The sequence below is a fragment of the Ranitomeya variabilis genome, chromosome 3 (genome assembly GCF_051348905.1).
Source record: "Ranitomeya variabilis isolate aRanVar5 chromosome 3, aRanVar5.hap1, whole genome shotgun sequence".
NCBI classification, from domain to species: Eukaryota; Metazoa; Chordata; class Amphibia; order Anura; family Dendrobatidae; genus Ranitomeya; species Ranitomeya variabilis.
In genome coordinates this window covers 172,574,114-172,594,136 of record NC_135234.1, presented here as the reverse complement: position 1 = coordinate 172,594,136, position 20,023 = coordinate 172,574,114, and the positions used below count along the sequence as shown (strand labels likewise).

The 20,023-nt window shown below is 42.1% G+C and overlaps 1 protein-coding gene across 2 annotated transcripts in view; it reads right to left on the bottom strand.

Moving 5' to 3' along the window:
- Positions 1-20,023, bottom strand: part of LOC143815558 (EF-hand calcium-binding domain-containing protein 4B-like) — a 127,571-nt gene that overhangs the window by 29,686 nt on the left and 77,862 nt on the right. The window contains exons 8-10 of one of the 2 annotated variants that reach the window (XM_077294874.1): positions 19,133-19,314; positions 15,431-15,473; positions 7,139-7,230 (exon numbers count right to left, since the gene is read on the bottom strand). In XM_077294874.1, the coding sequence (XP_077150989.1) occupies positions 7,139-7,230; positions 15,431-15,473; positions 19,133-19,314 (317 nt within the window). The remainder of the gene's footprint in view (positions 1-7,138; positions 7,231-15,430; positions 15,474-19,132; positions 19,315-20,023) is intronic. The other variant, XM_077294875.1, reaches the window with a different exon arrangement.

Sequence of the window (20,023 nt, the reverse complement as noted above, 5' to 3'; positions counted from 1 at the left end):
ATAGGAGTTCACTGTGAGACACTGAACAGCGGTAGCAGATATTAGGCTGTATAGTTGCATCAAGCAATAATGCAGCCTGCCATCTAGATGTAGCAAAGCTAGACCCATTGTGGGACAAATGTATTATTATTTTCTTAGCAGACAGTTGAGGAATATGGTTGTTTATTATTTTAATTCTCTTACAGTGAACAATGGCTTCACTGGAATGGGCAATGATGTGAGTATGGTTTATTTAAGATTTATTCAAGGGGTCTGTGTCATTATTTCAGTTAAATGACTTTATTCTGGAAGTGTGTGTTTTTATACAATATGACTATGGGGTTAGAAATGGGGTGTCTTATAGATGCCTCTCCATTACAAACCTATGGTCTTGATTTAACCTGACAATAGAAAGGTCACATCAACCCCCTCAACTATCACCCCACTTTCCACCTCACCGGGGCAAGTGGGAAGAGGCAAAGTGCCAGAATTATTGCATGTTCATTCTGGGGCAGCTGAGAGATGATGTTTTTAGCCTGGAGGGCCAATATCCATGGCTTTTAACATCTGCCCCAGCTATCCACTTTCTCTCTGCTGGTTATAAAAATTACGCAAAATCCCATGCCATATTTTTAGTGATAAAATGCATGTACAGTAAGCTACACAAGCGCTGTACTAATGATTAGTGATGAGCGAATTTGTTCGGAAAACGATTGCCAAACTTAAATTCGGCACAAATATGGCACATTCGTATTCATGATCGGAAACATGAGCAAAATTTTATAAAATCTAAAAAAATCGGTAGCATTTGGTAAAAAAGTGCGGGAAAATATTTGCATTGCCACAAAAGTATTTTCAGCACTTTAACAATGATAATTATTATTATTATTATTTATTTATATAGCACCATTAATTCCATGGTGCTGTACATGAGAAAGGGGTTACATACAGGGTTATAGATATTGTTTACAGTAAACAGGTTTACAGTGACGGACTGGTACAGAGGGGAGAGGACCCTGTCCTTGCGGACTTACATTCTATGGGATGGTGGGGTATCATGAGCGTTTGGCACGTGTTTAATGAAGGGAGGGGATTTGCAAAGCTCAGAGGCGCAGTGTTCTTGTAAACAGTCATTTTTTTGTTTTTCCTAACTTTATATGTGCACATTGCGGCTAACCAATCAGGAAACACCCACAATGTCCTGACACAACAGCTTGTGTCATTGGCTGCTGAAATCACATGTCCCTCTCCATTTAAATAGCGGACATCTTGTTTTAGTGCCATTTTGACACTGTACCAGTGCAGAGAGGCTGCTCCTGATGTTGGCACTGTTTGCAGCAAGATTTTAGCTAGTTAGCTAGGCGACTGTATATCAGTCAGATAGCGTAGCTAGCTACCTTCTAGCATTTTTTTTGCCATTACTGAGGTTCACAGACAAAACCTGCAGGGCACATGTCCTACAAGTGTGTTGTGCACTGCTTCTATTGCGCTCCATGCACAAGTATAGCATTCTGAATAAAAAAATTTCACTAGCTACATGTGAAAACTCCTGCTGTGTCCCAGATTTTAGCTAGTTAGCTAGGCGCTTGTATATCATTCAGATAGTGTAGCTAGCTAGTGTCCAGTGTGGCTGTTAAAATTACATTCCAGCACTTTTTTTTTTGGAAATTACTGAGGTGCACAGACAAAGCCAGCAGGGCACATGTCCTACAAGTGTGTTGTTCAAAACGAACACATCCAGCCCATGAAAGACAGCGCTTCCCAGGACTCACATCCAAAGATGATACTTTGATTTTTTTTTTTTTTAAATTAACTGATAGGAGAAGATACAATGCATTTAGGATACAGTGTTTATCCTTCTTCAGGTATCATAAAAACACAATACAAGCTGGCTGTCACTGAAATACCCAGGCTGTGCTTAGGCCATGTGCACACGTTCAGTATTTTTCGCGTTTTTTTCGCGTTTTTTCGCTATAAAAAAGTGATAAAAACGCGAAAAAAACGCTAACATATGCCTCCTATTATTTAGAGTGTATTCCGCATTTTTTGTGCAAATGTTGCATTTTTTTTCGCGGAAAAATAAGCAACATGTTCATTAGAAATGCGGAATTGCGGGGATTCCGCACACCTAGGAGTGCATTGATCTGCTTACTTCCCGCACGGGGCTGTGCACCATGCGGGAAGTAACCAGATTATATGCGGTTGGTACCCAGGGTGGAGGAGAGGAGACTCTCCTCCACGGACTGGGCACCATATAATTGGTCAAAAAAAACCAATTAAAATAAAAAATAGTGATATACTCACCTTCGATGGCCCAGGAGTCTTCCCGCCTCTCAGCGGTGCATGCTGCCGCTTCGGTTCCTAAAGATGGTGTGGTTCAGGACCTGCGATGACGTCGCTGTCTTGTGATTGGTCACGAGACCGGTCATGTGACCGCTCACGTGACCGCGACGTCATCGAAGGTCCTGAACCACACCATCTATAGGAATGGACATCGCTGAGGATATCGGCTGTCTGCAGAGGGTGAGTATAACCATTTTTTTGTTTTTTTTATTATTTTCAAACATTCTATCTTTTACTATAGATGCTGCATAAGCAGCATCTATAGTAAAAAGTTGGTCACACTTGTCAAACACTATGTTTGACAAGTGTGACCAACCTGTCAGTCAGTTTTCCAAGCGATGCTACAGATCGCTTGAAAAACTTTAGCATTCTAAAGCAAGCTAATTACGCTTGCAAAATGCTGAAAAAAACGGGAAATAAACGCAAAAAAAAAAATGCGGATTTCTTGCAGAAAATTTCCGGTTTTCTTCAGGAAATTTCTGCAAGAAATCCTGACGTGTGCACATACCCTAACAGCTGCCGCTCAGAGTAAAGTAAGCAATGACTGTAGCATAATGGCGTGCCTGCATGACTGAAAGCTGGCACTTCCAAGGAGACATAAAGTTCACTTCTCCAGGATGCCATACTTTCACTACAGTAACTGGACACCTTCATAATGCTTTTGGCCTGCAGATTATCCATATATCTGCAAGGTAATATTATTATCAGACGTGGCAGTTTCCATTTCAAGAGGGTGGCAAGGAATAAGAAAAAAGCTTGTGCTTTTTGAGAAACATCATCATGTCTGTCTATAGACTGTATCCAGTTCAACCTAATTAACTTAAATGATAAAGAGCTACAATACCACCAGATACATGCTATGGGCAGATATGGTGCAGTGTGTGTATATATATATATATATATATATATATATATATATATATATATATATATATATATATATATATATATCTTCCGTCCCCACCATTCCACTGAGACTGCCCTGACCAAAATTACTAGCGACTTACAGCCAAAGCAATCAGACAATTCTTTCTCTATACTACTCCTTCTAGACCTGTCCTCTGCCTTCGACACAGTTGACCTCCTACTACAGATCCTCTCTTCCTTTGGGATCAAAGACCTCGCCCTATCTTGGATATCCTCATACCTTACCAACCGCACATTTAGTGTTTCTTACTCCCACACTACCTCACCATCTCGCCCCCTCTCTGTTGGTCTCCCTCAAGGCTCTGTCCTTGGGCCTTACTCTTCTCAATCTATACACTCAGCCTGGGACAACTCATAAGGTCTTATGGCTTCCAGTACCATCTATATGCTGATGACACTCAGATCTACCTCTCTGGCCCAGATGTCACCTCTCTGCTCTCCAGAATTCCAGAGTGTTTATCAGCCATATCCTCCTTCTTCTCCTCTCGCTTCCTTAAGCTCAATGTGGACAAATCTGAACTAATTATCTTTCCTCCATCTCGCATATCTTCCCTACCTGATCTATCTATTAAAATAAATGATATCACACTTTCCCCTGTCCTGGAAATCCGCTGCCTCGGAGTAACCCTCGACTCTGCCCTGTCCTTCAAACCGCGCATCCAAGCTCTCGCCACCTCCTGTCACCTCCAGTTCAAAAATATTTCCAGAATCCGTCCTTTCCTCAACCCTTACTCTACCAAAATGCTTGTGCATGTGCAGCGCCCCAGGGTCCTGGTCGTTGCAGTAATATCATTCTCCTCTAGGGGGGAGTGATGTTACGTTTGGAGGCAATAAAGGAGATCTCTTTACCAGGTACCACAAACATACAACACATTTCATACTCAAGTCCACCAGGGGGAGCTATGCTCCTATTTATTAGGGCACTCTTCACACTTAGGTAAAACTGGTTGCCTGGGGAGGAAGTTAGGAGTTGCTGGCTGAGCTTCGGCTCAGGTAGTTGGTCCCTGACAGTAGTGGGATCTTGTCAGAGGCCTAGACAGAAGGTCACGGAGCTCCGCCTGCCCCACGTGCGGCAGTTCCTAAGAAGACACGAACAGAGAATTGTATTGTAGAGAGGGTGAGAAAGAAGTCATAGCAAAAGGAGTGGATACCAGAAGGAGTTCTGCCCTGCACAGGCTGCTGTTGTGAATTCTGCTCTTGGGCATGAGATGTACTCTGGAGAAGGTGGTACCTGTACTGACCGCAGACCCTGAACCTAACACCGCAACTAGAAGTAGCCGCGGAATGTACCTAGCGCTCCCTAGACATCTCGACACAGCCGGAGGACTAATTACCCCTAGAGATAGAAAAGGGAAAACTATCTTGCCTCAGAGAAAATCCCCAAAGGACAGGCAGCCCCCCACAAATATTGACTGTGAGAGGAGAGGGAAAAAACATACACAGACTGAAATGAGAATTTAGCAAAGGAGGCCACTTCTAGCTAAATAGAAAGGATAGGACAGAGTACTATGCGGTCAGTATTAAAACACTAGAAAATATCCACCACAGAAAATACAAAATCTCCACAGCTAACTAAAGATATGGAGGGTATATCTGCATCTCCAGAGATACCAGCTTGGCTAAAAAAAATCCTTATACAGACCTAGCTGGACAAGACAAAACATAGGAAAGAACTGAACATTAAGACCACAGCATGTGGACAGCAAAATCAAGGTCAGAACTTATCTTTTGTTGAAATGAACTGCAAAGCAGAAGAGACCAGGCAGGGATGTGAATCCTCCAGGAACAATGGACAACTGGCACTGACTAAAGGGTGAAGCAAGACTAAATAGCCCAGTCAAAATTGCAAGAAGTGAACACACCTGATAAATGCTGCGATTCAGAGACCGCAGCGCTACCACTTACAACCACCGGAGGGAGCCCAAGAGCAGAATTCACAACAGTACCCCCCCTTGAGGAGGGGTCACCGAACCCTCACCAGAGCCCCCAGGCCGATCCGGATGAGCCAAATGAAAGGCACGAACCAAATCATCAGCATGAACTTCGGAGGCAACAACCCAAGAATTATCCTCCTGGCCATAACCCTTCCATTTGACAAGATACTGAAGCCTCCGCTTCGAAAAATGAGAATCCAAAATCTTCTCAACCACATACTCCAACTCCCCATCAATCAACACCGGGGCAGGAGGATCAACAGAGGGAACAACGGGCACCACATATTTCCGCAACAAAGATCTATGAAAAACATTATGGATGGAAAAAGAGGCTGGAAGGGCCAAACGAAAAGACACTGGATTGATAATCTCAGAAATCCTATAAGGGCCAATAAACCGAGGCTTAAACTTAGGGGAAGAAACCTTCATAGGGACATGACGGGAAGACAACCAGACCAAATCCCCAACCCGAAGCCGGGAACCAACACACCGACGACGGTTAGCAAAACGCTGAGCCCCCTCCTGAGACAACACCAAATTGTCAACAACATGAGCCCACATTTGCTGCAACCTGTCAACCACAGAGTCCACCCCAGGACAATCAGAAGGCTCAACCTGCCCTGAAGAAAAACGAGGATGAAAACCAGAGTTACAAAAGAAGGGTGAAACCAAGGTAGCAGAACTAGCCCGATTATTAAGGGCAAACTCGGCCAATGGCAAGAAAGCCACCCAATCATCCCGATCAGCAGGCACAAAGCATCTCAAATAAGTTTCCAAAGTCTGATTAGTTCGCTCGATTTGGCCATTTGTCTGAGGACGAAATGCGGAAGAAAAAGACAAATCAATGCCCAGCCTAGCACAAAAGGCCCGCCAAAACCTAGAAACAAACTGGGAACCTCTATCGGACACAATGTTCTCCGGAATGCCATGCAAACGAACCACATACTGAAAAAACAACGGAACCAAATCAGAAGAGGAAGGCAACTTAGGCAAAGGTACCAAATGAACCATCTTAGAAAACCGGTCACAAACCACCCAGATAACTGACATCCTCTGGGAACCCAGAAGATCCGAAATAAAATCTATAGAAATATGCGTCCAAGGCCTCTCAGGGACCGGCAAAGGCAAAAGCAACCCACTAGCGCGGGAACAGCAAGGCTTGGCCCGCGCACAAGTCCCACAGGACTGCACAAAAGAACGCACAACCCGTGACAAAGAAGGCCACCAAAAGGACCTACCAACCAAATCTCTGGTACCAAAAATCCCAGGATGACCAGCTAACACAGAACAATGAACCTCCGAAATCACTTTACTAGTCCATCTGTCAGGAACAAACAATTTCCCCACTGGACAGCGGTCAGGTTTATCAGCCTGAAATTTCTGAAGGACCCGTCGTATATATAAAACACATGTGTTTTCCAATCTTGGACAACCCCCTAATTAATGTCTTCACTCATATGCTATCTACATGTCAACGGTGGATTTTTTTTTTTTTTTAAACGTCACATTTGTGGTCCCCACAAGAAATGCCTTGGATTAACTAGGATTTTTCCCACAATATTTTATTGACTTATGTAGTAAATTTGCACTTAAATCACCCTACCTATTATTATCTCAATGGCACATGGCAACTTGTTTCCACAGAAAATTGCTCATATCCTCATATACAATAGTAAAACCACTAAATGGTATTTTTGATGCATGACTTTTTTTTTGTCCTTTCCCATTGCCATATTCTTGTAAAGCAGGTTTTTCCACTTAGTCTTGAACCTATAATGCCATTATTTGAAGATTTAATTCTATAGAAAATGAACTTCATGAACTTGACTGCTTTGTTTCCTGCAAATGTAAAGTGTTTTCTATGAAAACATCAAAGGCCCAGAAGACAGAAATCAGTCTGCGATGGAGCCTTATAGAGGAGACTTTTTGACTGCATCTGGGTCATTCATACTTACAGATCTGTCATCTCTTGTGGCTCACTTTGTACAGACTCCTGTTCATTATCTTTTTCTTTCTGGGTGGTGTCCTTGAAGAAAATCTGGTAAAACTGTATAATTCATTATGTTATATTTTGAAATTCAAATGGAGACGTAAATGAAAAGATGTATAGAATTGTATTTATTACAGTTCTTTATCATTTCTATTAGTCATAATCATTTACCCATGTTATCAGCCTTTATATATTAGCTTTTACTCCACTACTGTACTTGTTTAATTTTACAATATAGAGATAGAATAAAGCATGTTTGCTAATTGTCCAGATATTCCAGGACAATCTGAAAAAATAGGGCATTTTTTTCTGTGCAAATATAGATACATCCCTGATTTTTTCAGACTCGTGGTACTTGAGCAGATCATTGCAATTACAATTATCGTCATTTTACAGCCCACAATAAATGTTGGAACTGAGTTCATATGAGTATATTGAGCTATAAACATTTGTTTCTTAATAATCTTTATAATTTATTTTGGCTTTCAAAATTTGTTGCATCAAAAATGTGAAACAACGTTTCCAAAAGAAACCCCCTAAAATGTTTGTAGTACATTTAGTACTTTGTATTGGTTTATGACCAACAATGAGCTTTTGCTCAAAGAAAACACAGCAAAAAACACTATTAAAAATATAGCAAAAACACACAGTTTTTATACTAAAATGTAGTGTGTGAAACCAACTTTGCTGTTAAAAATGTTGGGAAAAAGTTGGCTTAGATTTGAGAATTCAACAACTGGCTGGACAGGGAAGAATTTACACGGTCACAATACTGGACAGATGGTCAGATGTGCTGTTTGGAACCATGCAATACATGAGAAACAACTCAAGCTCATCTATTTAGCCAAGCACCAACCGTTCCCATACCATTCCCTTCAACCTATCATACATAAAATTATTGTCCAAAGCAGGCAAGCACAGGGCAGCACGGTGGCTCAGTGGTTAGCACTGCAGCGCTGGAGTCCTGGGTTCAAATCCCACCAAGGACAACATCTGCAAGGAGCTTGTATGTTCTTCCCGTGTTTGCGTGGGTTTCCTCCGGGTTCTCCGGTTTCCTCCCACATTCCAAAGACATACTGATAGGGAGTTTAGATTGTGAGCCCCATCGGGGACAGCAATGATAATGTATGTAAATGTATATAAAGATTATTATTAAAGATGAATGCACATGCCACTGCATAGAGTGATATTTTCAGGGATTATGTCCTTTGATCTTCTCCGTAACAGTTTAGAGATCTTGCTTTTCTGTGGTATCCTGACAAATATCGGTATATTTGTTCTAGTTTATTTAATTTAATTTTCACTTTTTTAGACTTAAAATATATCAAAATATATTTGTAGTAGTTGAAGGGAACCTGTCATCATGAAAATGCTGTTAAATCTACTGATGAGCACATTGATATATAGGTTCTGCACATCTTGTAACTAATTAAAGGGAATCTGTTAGTAGGTGTTTGCTATCTCATCTGAAAGCAGCATGGCGTAGGCAAAGAGACCCTGACTCAAAAGATGCATCACTTAGTTTACAGGGTGCAGCAGTTCTGACACAACCAGAGCTGTTAGATTTAGCAAAGCAGCAGAGCTAAAAAGCTAATCCCACCCACACCAGGCTTTCTTAATGCATAACTATAGACAGTGAGCTGCTTATCACAGAAGAGGGTGGAGTCAAACTTGCAAACACATAGCCAGCTAGTCGTAGTGATGTTAATAACATAGTGATAAAACATTCACTGTAAGTAAACAACAGCACACAGCCAGACTTGTAACATATCAGTGAGTTCAGTTTTTTAACCCCTACCTCATGCTGTTCTCAGTTTACATAACAAAAACTTGTGACAGATTCCCTTTATTTAAAATCTCTGCACATTAGCACATTCTGAGCTTAGGAGTCCGGTGGATGGAGTGAGTTAGTGGTTCAATGTATACATAGATTCAAGGTAGCTGTCACTCACTTTGTAGCTGTCAGTCACTAAGTAGGTTGTCTGCTATATTCCTAATGCCCAGAATGAGCAGAAATATAATAAGTACCTATCATCAGTCTGTGGTTACCTTTTAACTCATGTGACATGCAGATAATTTCTCTAAAAAGCATTAACTAGAAAAAGTGCCAGCCTAAGGGATCCAACTTTCTAGCAAAAGACAAGTCCAAACTTTTAAATTGTGGGATCCCGGCATCCAGAGCAGGATTCCACATTGCTCTAAGTCTAGACCTATTGGGAATGTGCGAGCTATTATGATTTTATCACAAGAGGTTGTGCTTTTAACTAGAATAGCTCTGTCGCATTATGTACACAGCAATGACCTATCAATAGCATTATATTTGCACTGGAACTGTACCTGAGCACCCTTGAACCAGGAGAGCCGCACATCTTCACACTATCAGTAACATCATTATAACTGTTACTGATTAGTGACCACAGTGTACATAATGCGGCAGCTCTGTTTTACTTAAAAGTGTGGCAGATCTCGCTGTTAGGCCGGGTTCACATTTGCGTCTGTGTGCACAGCGTATGAGCCGCATCGATCCGCATGCGTCATACGTTCATATCTTTAACATGGTGTATGCAGGGACATGTGTTCTCTTGCTGATGCGTATGCATGCATCGTTTTGAGGTGTGCAGCGAACGCAACATGTTGCATTTTCTGTGGTGTCAAATATTGAGCATCATTCCCACATTACTGTCTATGGGAAAGCATTGAAATGCAAGGTCATGCATATGCCTGCGTTCGATACACATGCATACTTCTGACTAACTTTGTCTTGGAAATTATGTAACCACCTGAAAATTGCCAGCTGTATAAAAGGGGTCTGGTGACAGGAAGTCCATTACTCTCAAGACTATTGATGCGGGCACAGGACATTGGAAGAAGGCAGAAGACTCTGGATGTAAGTATAGAAGCTTTGAAAATGTCTGTCTCTCACTGCATTCTGTACACTGTACTTATGTTTTTTTCTGTTGCTTATAGACTGTTTGTTTCTGACATCCCGGTGCTTCTGTCTTGGTCCCGGTGCTGCTGTCTTGTTCCCAGTGCTGCTGTTTTGGTCCTGGTGCTGCTGTCTTGGTCCCGGTGCTGCTGTCTTGGTCCCGGTGCTGCTGTCTTGTTCCCAGTGCTGCTGTCTTGGTCCCGGTGCTGCTGTCTTGGTCCCGGTGCTCCTGTCTTGTTCCCGGTGCTGCTGTTTTGTTCCCAGTGCTGCTGTCTTGGTCCCAGTGCTGCTGTCTTGGTCCCAGTGCTGCTGTTTTGGTCCCAATGCTGCTGTCTTGGTCCCGCTGCTGCCGTCTATATAAGTATAGAAGCTTTGAAAATGTCTTTCTGTCTTTGCAGTCTGTAATCTGTACTGATTTTTTTTCCATTCCTTGTAGATTTGGTGCTGCTGTCCTGCTCCTGGAGCTGCTGTCCTGGTCCCAGTGCTGCTGTCCTGGTGCTGTTCTTCAGTCCGTCCTGGTGCTGTGCTGCAGTTCCTGTTGTGTGGTGCCTGCCTGCTGTGTGGTTGGACTACTGCCTGTAATGTAAATATATGAGTCCTTTTTGGGGGGCCTGCATTGTGTGTGTTCTAAAACAAATTTATTTTTTCTTTTCTCTAGTGTTCCACTTGACTGCTACCTGTGATTCCAAGATGTCCTCCAGTGAGGCTTCACAGACTGGACATGACACAGATTATGTAATCACATTTGATATACTGATTGGTATGTATTGACTGGCAATACTATACATGTGTTAAATCAGGTAACAGAGTTTCAGCGTGCCACGAGGCTGGTACTGTGGCGAACACATCCAGGTAATATGTATTAAACATGATATTTCATCCATTTATTTTCAGTCTTCATTACAATTTGTGCTTGGGCCATACGGGGAATGTAATAGGGAATGACTTAGAGGTTTTTCCTGGCCGGTCTTTCTCTTGATCTTGAGTGTTTGTCTTTTGCCCTATGATATTTGCGCTAGCTGTAGCCGTTTTTCCTGTGATTTGGCTAAGGTGGTGAGCGGCTATTAGACTCAGGAGCGCATTAGATGTATATCAATGCGAACACAGTGTGATGGGCAATTGCCTTATGTAACGGAGGAATAATTTATTTCTCCGGGTTTATGATTTTTTCCGGCACCATTTGTAGAAAACAGGAATGTTCAGTAAGTGCTGGCATCCCTAGTTGGTATGGCTTATCAGCCATTGGTTTGCACTGTTACTTTAATCAAACCGCTTTCTATCATACCAGACTGAGAGAAGTACATGTGATGTATACAGTATGACAATATTAATTTTTGCCTGGATGTGTTTAGTCCTTTTTCCTGCTGTTCTCTGTCATGTCATTGTTATTTCTGATTGTGAGGCATTTTTTAATTGTGTGTTTTATATGTTAATAAAGATATGTTTTAAAATTTTAACGCTTCATGACTAGGTGGAGTTTAATAACTCTATTGTCAGTATGTTCTCATGTGTTAAATCATGTATTTTCTTTGCAGGTTCCATCCAGTGAGGAAGAACAGGAGCAGTCAAGTGGAAATGATTCTTCCCAGGATCGCTGGCCACAAGCTGCTAAGGAGGAAAGATGGGGTGTAAGTATCCTTTATCAGAGTTGTAATTGAATTTGTTTTCATTTTTACTAACAAATTCATTTTTTGTATTTCATCTATAGGTTCCAACACGTGACACAGATAACGAGTTACTTATTCAAGCTGTGCAAGACCGAGCAGAGTTGTGGGACCCCTGTGATCGGAATCATTCTGACTCAGACTTGATCCGACGACTCTTGGAAGAATTGGCCAGATTGCTGCTGGATGATTTGGACCATGCAACAACAAAAGTCAGAAAGGATTTTGGTAAGTATTGTAATTTTGGATGCGTCTGTTTTTCTGTAAATTTTGCTGTCTTTTAACAATTTTATTTTCTTCCCCCTTCACAGAGAAAATAGTAAAAGTTCTTTGGTGTTCAATGAAGGATTGCTTCAATAAGGACATGAGAGAGGAGATTCGGGTTCGAAGTGGTGCAGCTCGAAAAATCAGAAAATACAAGTACCATAACTAGCTTTCTTTTCTGAAGCCAGTGGTTGCTCAGCGAACGTGAGTATCTTTTGTGTTGTCTTTTACTGTTATTTAAATTTTTTTTTTAATAATGTTTTTTTTATTTAATTTCCACCCAGAACCTGGAGGAGCACTATAGAACCTGGATCATCCTCTGTTGGAGCGGCCCTTCATCGACTAGTCAATCACCCACCAGTGATGGAGCAGCCAGGCAGGCTTCACAGGCTGGTGAACAGGAAGCCGGTCCTTCTGGTTTTCCCCTCTCCCAGCACTCTGCTCACCAGTGGCAGAGGGCCTGGGAGAGGTCAGTCATGCCCAAGTTTATTCACTTAAGCTCGGTCTTCCAGGCTGGGATGAAGGCGGTTGTGGATAGAATGGATAGTGGGTTCACTCATGTGAACACACTTGTCCAGGAAGTTCACAGACACCTTGACCGCCTAGAAGAGGACCTTAATAGACCGGTGCAACATTATTTTTCCACTATAGAACGGGGCATGATGGAAAACCTTAGTCATGATCTCCAGCTGTTTGTGATGAAGGCCTGTCAGGATGCTTATACCGAGGCCATGCAGCGGTCCCGATATCAGCAGTAGGCACAAAGTTCATTCCCTACAGGGCAACAAGCTCCAGGACAGCAGCTGTGGCAACATCCGCCAGCACCGACTTGCCAAGGGATTTATCTACCACCACCACTGGACATTTCCAAGAATACCCAGCTTCACCATGCAACCGAGTGCAGCAGCCCAGCCATCCACAACCACCACCACGCAGCTAACTGCAGCAGCCCAGACATCCACATCCACCACCATGCAGCTGAGTGCAGCAGTCCAGCTGTCCTGTTCCACCATCAAGAAGAGTGCAGAAGCCCACACTTCTACTGCACCAATGCAGCACCAGGAAAAAAGCTGCAAAACCAAAGTCCCAGAGGAGAAATACCAGGAAAAAAAATACACACACCCTCAACCCTCACCTCCTAATGTGTCTTTCTTTTCTAGTCTGTCCACACCTTCCCTTGGTTCTTTCCCTTCCAATGTGTCAATCCCTTCCAACTTGTTTTCCACTCCTAATGTGTCCTCTTCCCCCAATGTTTCTGACCCAATCCTCCAATTGTCTTTCACTTCCCCTGTAACAACTTCCCCAACCACTCCTAACCTACCATCACAGACCGACACCCCCCTGGTCCACCATGTTACTCCCTCCCACAGACCCCGATAGTAAATAATCAGTACATTATTTTTTCCTTTTTTTATAAAAATGTAATTTTTTTTATTTTTGTTAGTAAAAATTGTTTTGATTCACAACACCGGTCTCACTTTGTTTTCTTTATCTCTTTATTTAACCATGTGTGTATTGTTGAGTGAAGTATGAATGGGTGTAACAGTTAAGGTTTTTATTATACAAGTTACATTCAAGGTGTTAATATTAGAGTCAGAAAACATTACAGGTACATAACATTACAGGTACATAACATTACAGGTAAATTTTATTTACAGGTTAAACCATTACATTTTGCCATGCCACACTTCCAATATCAGAAACAAAACAGGCTGCAAATGTATCCTCATTTGGGCAACTTCTACTGTAGTCCTCAGAGGGTGATGTTGGTAATCCTGCAATGTGGTATTAACAGTTTCCTCAAGCTCAAAGTGGGGTTGCTCTTTTGACAGGATGTAGTTATGCAGAACAACACATGCTATCACAACCTCATCATTTGTCTCTATTTTTAGATTGATAGCTGTTCCCAAAATGTGCCATTTAGATGCCAGCAAACCAAAGGCACACTCCACAGTTTTTAGTGCCCTTGTCAGTCAGTAGTTGAAAATCCTTTTTGTGTGACTCAAGTCCCGACTTGAGTATGGTTTTATTAGGGTGGCACACATTTGAAAGGCCTCATCCCCAACAATAACAAATGGCGGTCCTGCAGTGTTAGGAAGAGGTTGTGGTGGTGGAAAATTAAAATCCCATTCAATCGATGTCCTATGTCAGTTTTTGAAAGTCTGTGAGTCATTTCCTCGTCCAAATGAGCCAACGTCCATGGCGACAAATCGACAATCTGCATCTGCAATCGCAATGAGAACAATTAAAAAGTATTTTTTTATAATTAAAGTACTCGGATCCACTTCCTGTAGGTTTCAGAATCCGAATATGTTTGCCGTCCACAGCCCCCACACAGTTAGGAAAATTACAAACTTCATTAAATTTTGCTGCATTTTGCAGCCACAGTTCAGCTGTGGGTTAGGGGAGGAATTCTGCACTCAGAACGTCACACAATGCACGGCAGGTGTCTTCAACAATCCCAGAAAGGGTGGACAATCCAATCCGAAACTGGAAATATAGAGATCTTAAGGTCTCTGCGGTAGCCAGGAATCTGTGGAACAGACAAAGGAACAAATAAATCAGTACATGGCTTTTCTAACAATAATAGCAACAACAGATGTTTGTTGTTCAAAATTACATACCTTAGGGTCACCAACAGATGTTCCTCATCAGGAATTGCTCTACGTAGTTGGGTGTCCTGCCTGCTGATGGATCCTCGGACACGTTGCAGCAAGTCATCGAAGCTCTGTTCGTAGGACACCCTGGTGTAGTCATAAAACTTCTCCGGGTTTTCACGAACCTCTGTGTACAATGAGTGGTAGGCTCCACTGTCATGGAGCTGTCTGTCAGAGTTCAACAATGGGGTGTTGCCAATAGTGACGACGACGTCTTCTCCTTCTTTCTCTTCTCCTTTCTTCCTCACAAGCAACAGCAAAAGCAAAAGCCAATGAGAAATCCAGATTCAGACTGAAGATCTCCACGCTATCCATCTTGCAGCAGCATCCAGCATCCAAAGAAGCAAATTTCAGCTGTGCAGTGTCTCTATATATAGAAAACCCGTAAGCCACGCTCATTGGGAAATAATGTACACATGCGCATAAACGCATGCAAAAACGCATACAAATGCGTGCAATCGCAGCGTTTTTTTAGGTCATGTGTAAGAGCATGATGATAAAATGCGTTTGCATGCGTTTTTGCATGTGATGGCGCATGCATACGATACGCTGTGGACACATATGCAAATGTGAACTTAGCCTTACTGAGGGGTTCGTCGAGGGATATGAGATCCTGCTCTGCTTCCCACAACCCTGACATTTTTCATACAATTATCTTTACAGTTGAACAGTCTATATTGTCACATTGCATAGTTGATATTATTACCTATATTATACAGTTTATGGGTTAGATAAAGGCTCCTTACCTGTGCACTTGATATATTTGATTCTTCAGAATCCTTTAACTCCCTAAGTGAAACAAATGTCACACCATTTTAATAGCTCATGCAAATATCAATGTAATTAAGATCAGTTGTTTTACACAGTAACTTTAGCAAACACCTCAAGGTGAAAACATTATGTATTGGACAGTATGAAAATGTGTGGATTTGTGAACTTATCTTAGATCTTGGATTATTTTGGGCAAGTTATTATGAGCACTATAATGAGCATTATGGTAGTAGCAGAAGTCACAAAAATATCCCTGAAATCAATGAGATGACTGCATGGGGGGAAGACTTATTAAGCAGTGTTGAGCGAGCATGCTCGGATTAGGTGTTGTCATAATCGGGTGCTAACAGCGTGTCTTCGGCATGCTCGAATACTATGTTTGAGTCCCCGCAGCTGCATGTGGAGCGCCCCCACTGTCGCAGGGCCGAGGGGTACCCAGTACCGGGCCTCTCTGTCTCGATTCGGGTGGCTAGACCCGGTCCGTGACCCTGCTGAGGGGCGTCCAATAAAAGTTGAGAATGATGTGGTGTGGTGCAGGTCGCGATGAATAACGAGGACACCAGGTTGCAGTCTCTAACTCTTTACTGAAGGTTTCGAGATACTCAATCCAGAGCACTGTTAACAGGGCTGGCTGAGACCGGCCGGTTCAAAGGCACATCCGGAGTTCCCTTAGCAGGTGGGAATCAGTGTCTACCTTCTAGCGCTTGTGTGTTGTAGTCCTTCCCTGCTGAGCACCCCGGGATAGTCCTCACAACTGATTCTGTCTGTCTCTGATGTTTGTTCGTTACGTCCCCCAGATGATATGGTTAGGACGCAGCCGTATGACGGGGTAGGCCTGGAGTTCTTCCGGGACCCTAGAGTCGCCCCTCTCCCACAGCTGCCTCTGTTGTCTGCTTAGGTGTTTTAGGTGAGACAGCCCGCCTATAACTGACTGTCCTGCCATGGTTTGAAGTAATGCTTAAAGTCTCTTACTTTCTCGGAGTTCCGGCCACCGTGACTTTGCGCCTCAGAAGGATGTTGCCTTGATCTTACAGCACGACTCCTTCTGGTCCTATCACCTCTGCGCTATATTCCCGTTTCTCACTCCTTCACAATACCGCTCGCTTCTTGTCCTTTCCTAGGAGACTGCCGCTGTAAGCACAGGCACGGCTCCGTAACATTGTTTCTTGTTCACTAGGGCTCTGCCAGGATCCCACCTCTGACAGGTCCTCTCTCGAGCTCTTCCCAGCTCCTTTCTCCCTAACTTCCTGTCCAACCCCCAGTTTTACCCAAGTGTGAGGAGTGGTCTAATAGATAGAACCACCCCCCCCTGGTGGGCGGAGTGAGAAGTGTATTGTGGGTGTGTGTTACCTGGTCAGGTGAACTCCTTTAGTGCAATCAGACGTACCATCACTCCCCTTAGTGGCAGAGCAACAGTACTGCAACGACCAGGACTCTGGGGCGCTGCACATGTCTCATGTCTGTTGGACAGCGACAACACAAGCAGGGATTGCATAACAAACAGGCAATCCCTACATCTGTTGCGGTTGTCGAAGACACATGCAGCCGCGACGACTCAAACATAGTATTTGAGCACACGGAAGATACTCTGTTGGCAACCGAGCATGCTCCAACAACACTTAATCCGAGCACGCTCGCTCAGCACTATTATTAAGCTATTTACACTTGTTTCCGCCTAAAAGAAGCTCCATGGTTGAACAATGCCGGACAGATTTACTGTAATTTACTTCAGAAATTGGAGGAAAACACCAGAAACCTATGACAGAACATAGCCGGTATAGATTTCAGTTTATGGCACAGAGACAGCCTAAAATATCACAAAGTTATGAGGTCTAGAGCACATTTCTCCATGGTATTTACCCAGCTCTACTGTCTTATAATCATATTGGTTGTTAAAGAAATCACAACCATCATTGTCTACTGGCCCAGACCACTCTCAGGACACCCTTGTAACTGGGAATCTATTACCGTATGTCTAAGGCTCTATTCCTAGTATTGCCCTTTTTTTTTTGGGACAGCACACTCGTCCATAATAATTCATTGATCCAAAAACAGGTCCACATTTATGGTCCATGAGACTCAGAGCAGGTTCTATTGTCATCAGATTTTGTAGATCAGATTTGACCATTAAAGTCTCTTGGGATCCGTGGGATGAGGATGAAACTAGGACGACTTACTTTGTACTTCAGAGTTCTATTCACTTTTTACTAAGACATTTTTAAGAGTCAAGTGATAAAAACAAGTTTAGTCTACCTGCTTCAGAGGAAAAAATGGGTTAGAAAAAAGCTAATGTAAGTAGGATAAAACCTGAGAAAAAATCTGTCCACTCACACAGATGAATGGATCTAGCCAAAAGGAAAGAAATTTTCATCATTGGCATAAATAGGTTATCTGAGAATATCATAAAGTCTCAGTCAAGGGCTGAAATACTTTTCTAATAAGAATTGTAATTTTATAAATTATTAGGGTAAGTTCACACAGGGCATTTTTGTTGCTTTTTTTTCTGCAGCAAAACCTGATCATCTTGGCAGGAAAGAAGCTGTGTCAAAAACGCAGGTTTAGGTGCGTTTTTGTTGCATTTTTGTTGCATATTTGGTGCGTTTTTTTGCTGCGTTTTTTTTTCTCTTTGTCCATGCTAATGTCCTTTCACTTTCAGCAACAAAAACTCAGCAAATAATGATGCCTGCGTTTTTGCTGCGCTTTTTTCAACACCCATTCACGTCAATAGGTGAAAAAACGCAGCAAAAACGCTGAAAGAAGTGACATGCGCTATGTCCAAAAAACGCAGCAAAGCACAAAATACTGATCAAACAAAAAAACCAATGTGTGTGCATGAGATTTCTGAAATCTCATAGGCTTTGCTGTATTGTAAAAAACAGCTGAAAATTAGCATAAAAAAGCAGCAAAACCACCCTGTGTGAACTTACCCTTAAAGGGAATCTGTCAGCAGATTTTTACTATGTAAAAAGCCCGCCCACACCCCTGATTGGCAGCTTCCTGTTTACATTGTACATTGTCAGCAAGCTGCTAGGGGTGAGGTTACACAGATTAGGTTGACTGGTTTGCATGTGGGACCTAGTCAGGCAGTGATAATCTCCTGCTGATAAAACACTGATTGTATTGAAACTGCAACACACAGCCTAATAAATGAAACATCCTTGCAATCAGGCTCTCTTGACCCATATAATGCTGCTCTCAGATTAAATAGCAAAAACCTTCTGATTGCCAGAAATACAATATTGGCTGATTTATTCAATCCCATACATGTTTATAAATATTGTTAGTGTTGGTATTAGTAAACTGTGAAAATTTGAGAAGTTTTAAAAACTGTAGAAAATTGTTAGTGTTGACAATAAGTTTAGCATGAAGAAATGTAAGGTTTTATGCACACCGGCTAAGCCTCCACACATTGCTGTTCAGACTATGTGAAAACCTGTGTAGAGAGAATTTCCTTGTTCATGGCTAAATCTCCTTATCTTCAGACGTAAAATGTCGTATAGAACATTCTATGACGTCAGATGGTCGTCGTCAAAACAAAATGCCTACATCTGTGAAAATGGAGGCATACTTTGGAACAGTAGATGGCTCATGCACCTGTATGGAAGTCCTATGGTTCTGTACGAAACCGAGCTGCAATGTGACTGTGTTCATGAGCCCTAGGACTGTTTTTCACTCACTTTTCATGTTCATGTTGGATCATTTTCTGCTTCATCTCACTCAGGCAATCTTGAGCTTCAGACAACTGATCACGAATTTTCTCCAAATCGAATTCTAAATCTTGATTGGTTCTTTTCAACTTCTCGTTCTCTGACTTTGTAACTTGTTCCATACTTCGTAGGTTGGAAAGTTTTTTCTCTAACTGTAACAACCAGCAATTAGTCCTCACAATATGATTTATTATACCCAATTATATCTCTATTATTTTTTTTCAGACTTAGGCATGTTTGGAAATGTAGAAGATGACTCCACATGGCCCTAATCAGAAGATGTGTGCACATGAATTAGAAAATCTGTGTCTGGGCCTACATCTGACCGAAACTGTATAGGACATGCATGATTAAAGTACTGAGATATCTCACTAGAATTAATTATTGGGCAAATATCATGAATATTTAATGGGCTACCCACTTTAGAGGGACTTTTTTTATTTAAGTACACATATTTTAAACTAAAATTAATTTTGCCATTGGATTAAAGAGAATCTGTCCAAAGCCGGCAGTATGGACATGTCTGTTGAATAAAATGATACCTTGATATGTGCAATCTGATGTCTTTTTCCACAGAAATCCACATTTTTCTTATATGCAAATGAGCTGTTCCAGGCTATGGGCTGAACATAGATCTCCCTGAGAATCTGCCTCCAGAGATTATTTTAATTGAAAGGGGGCGTTACCAGTGTGAGACATGTTTCTGAGGAGCCCAGACTATTATAGGCATTACATGTCTCACACTGGTAAAGCTCCCTTTTAATTAAAATAAGCTCTGGAGGCAGATTCTTAGTAAGATCTATGACCACCACATAGATCTCAACAGCTCTTTTAGATATTAATAAAAAAGTGTATTTCTCT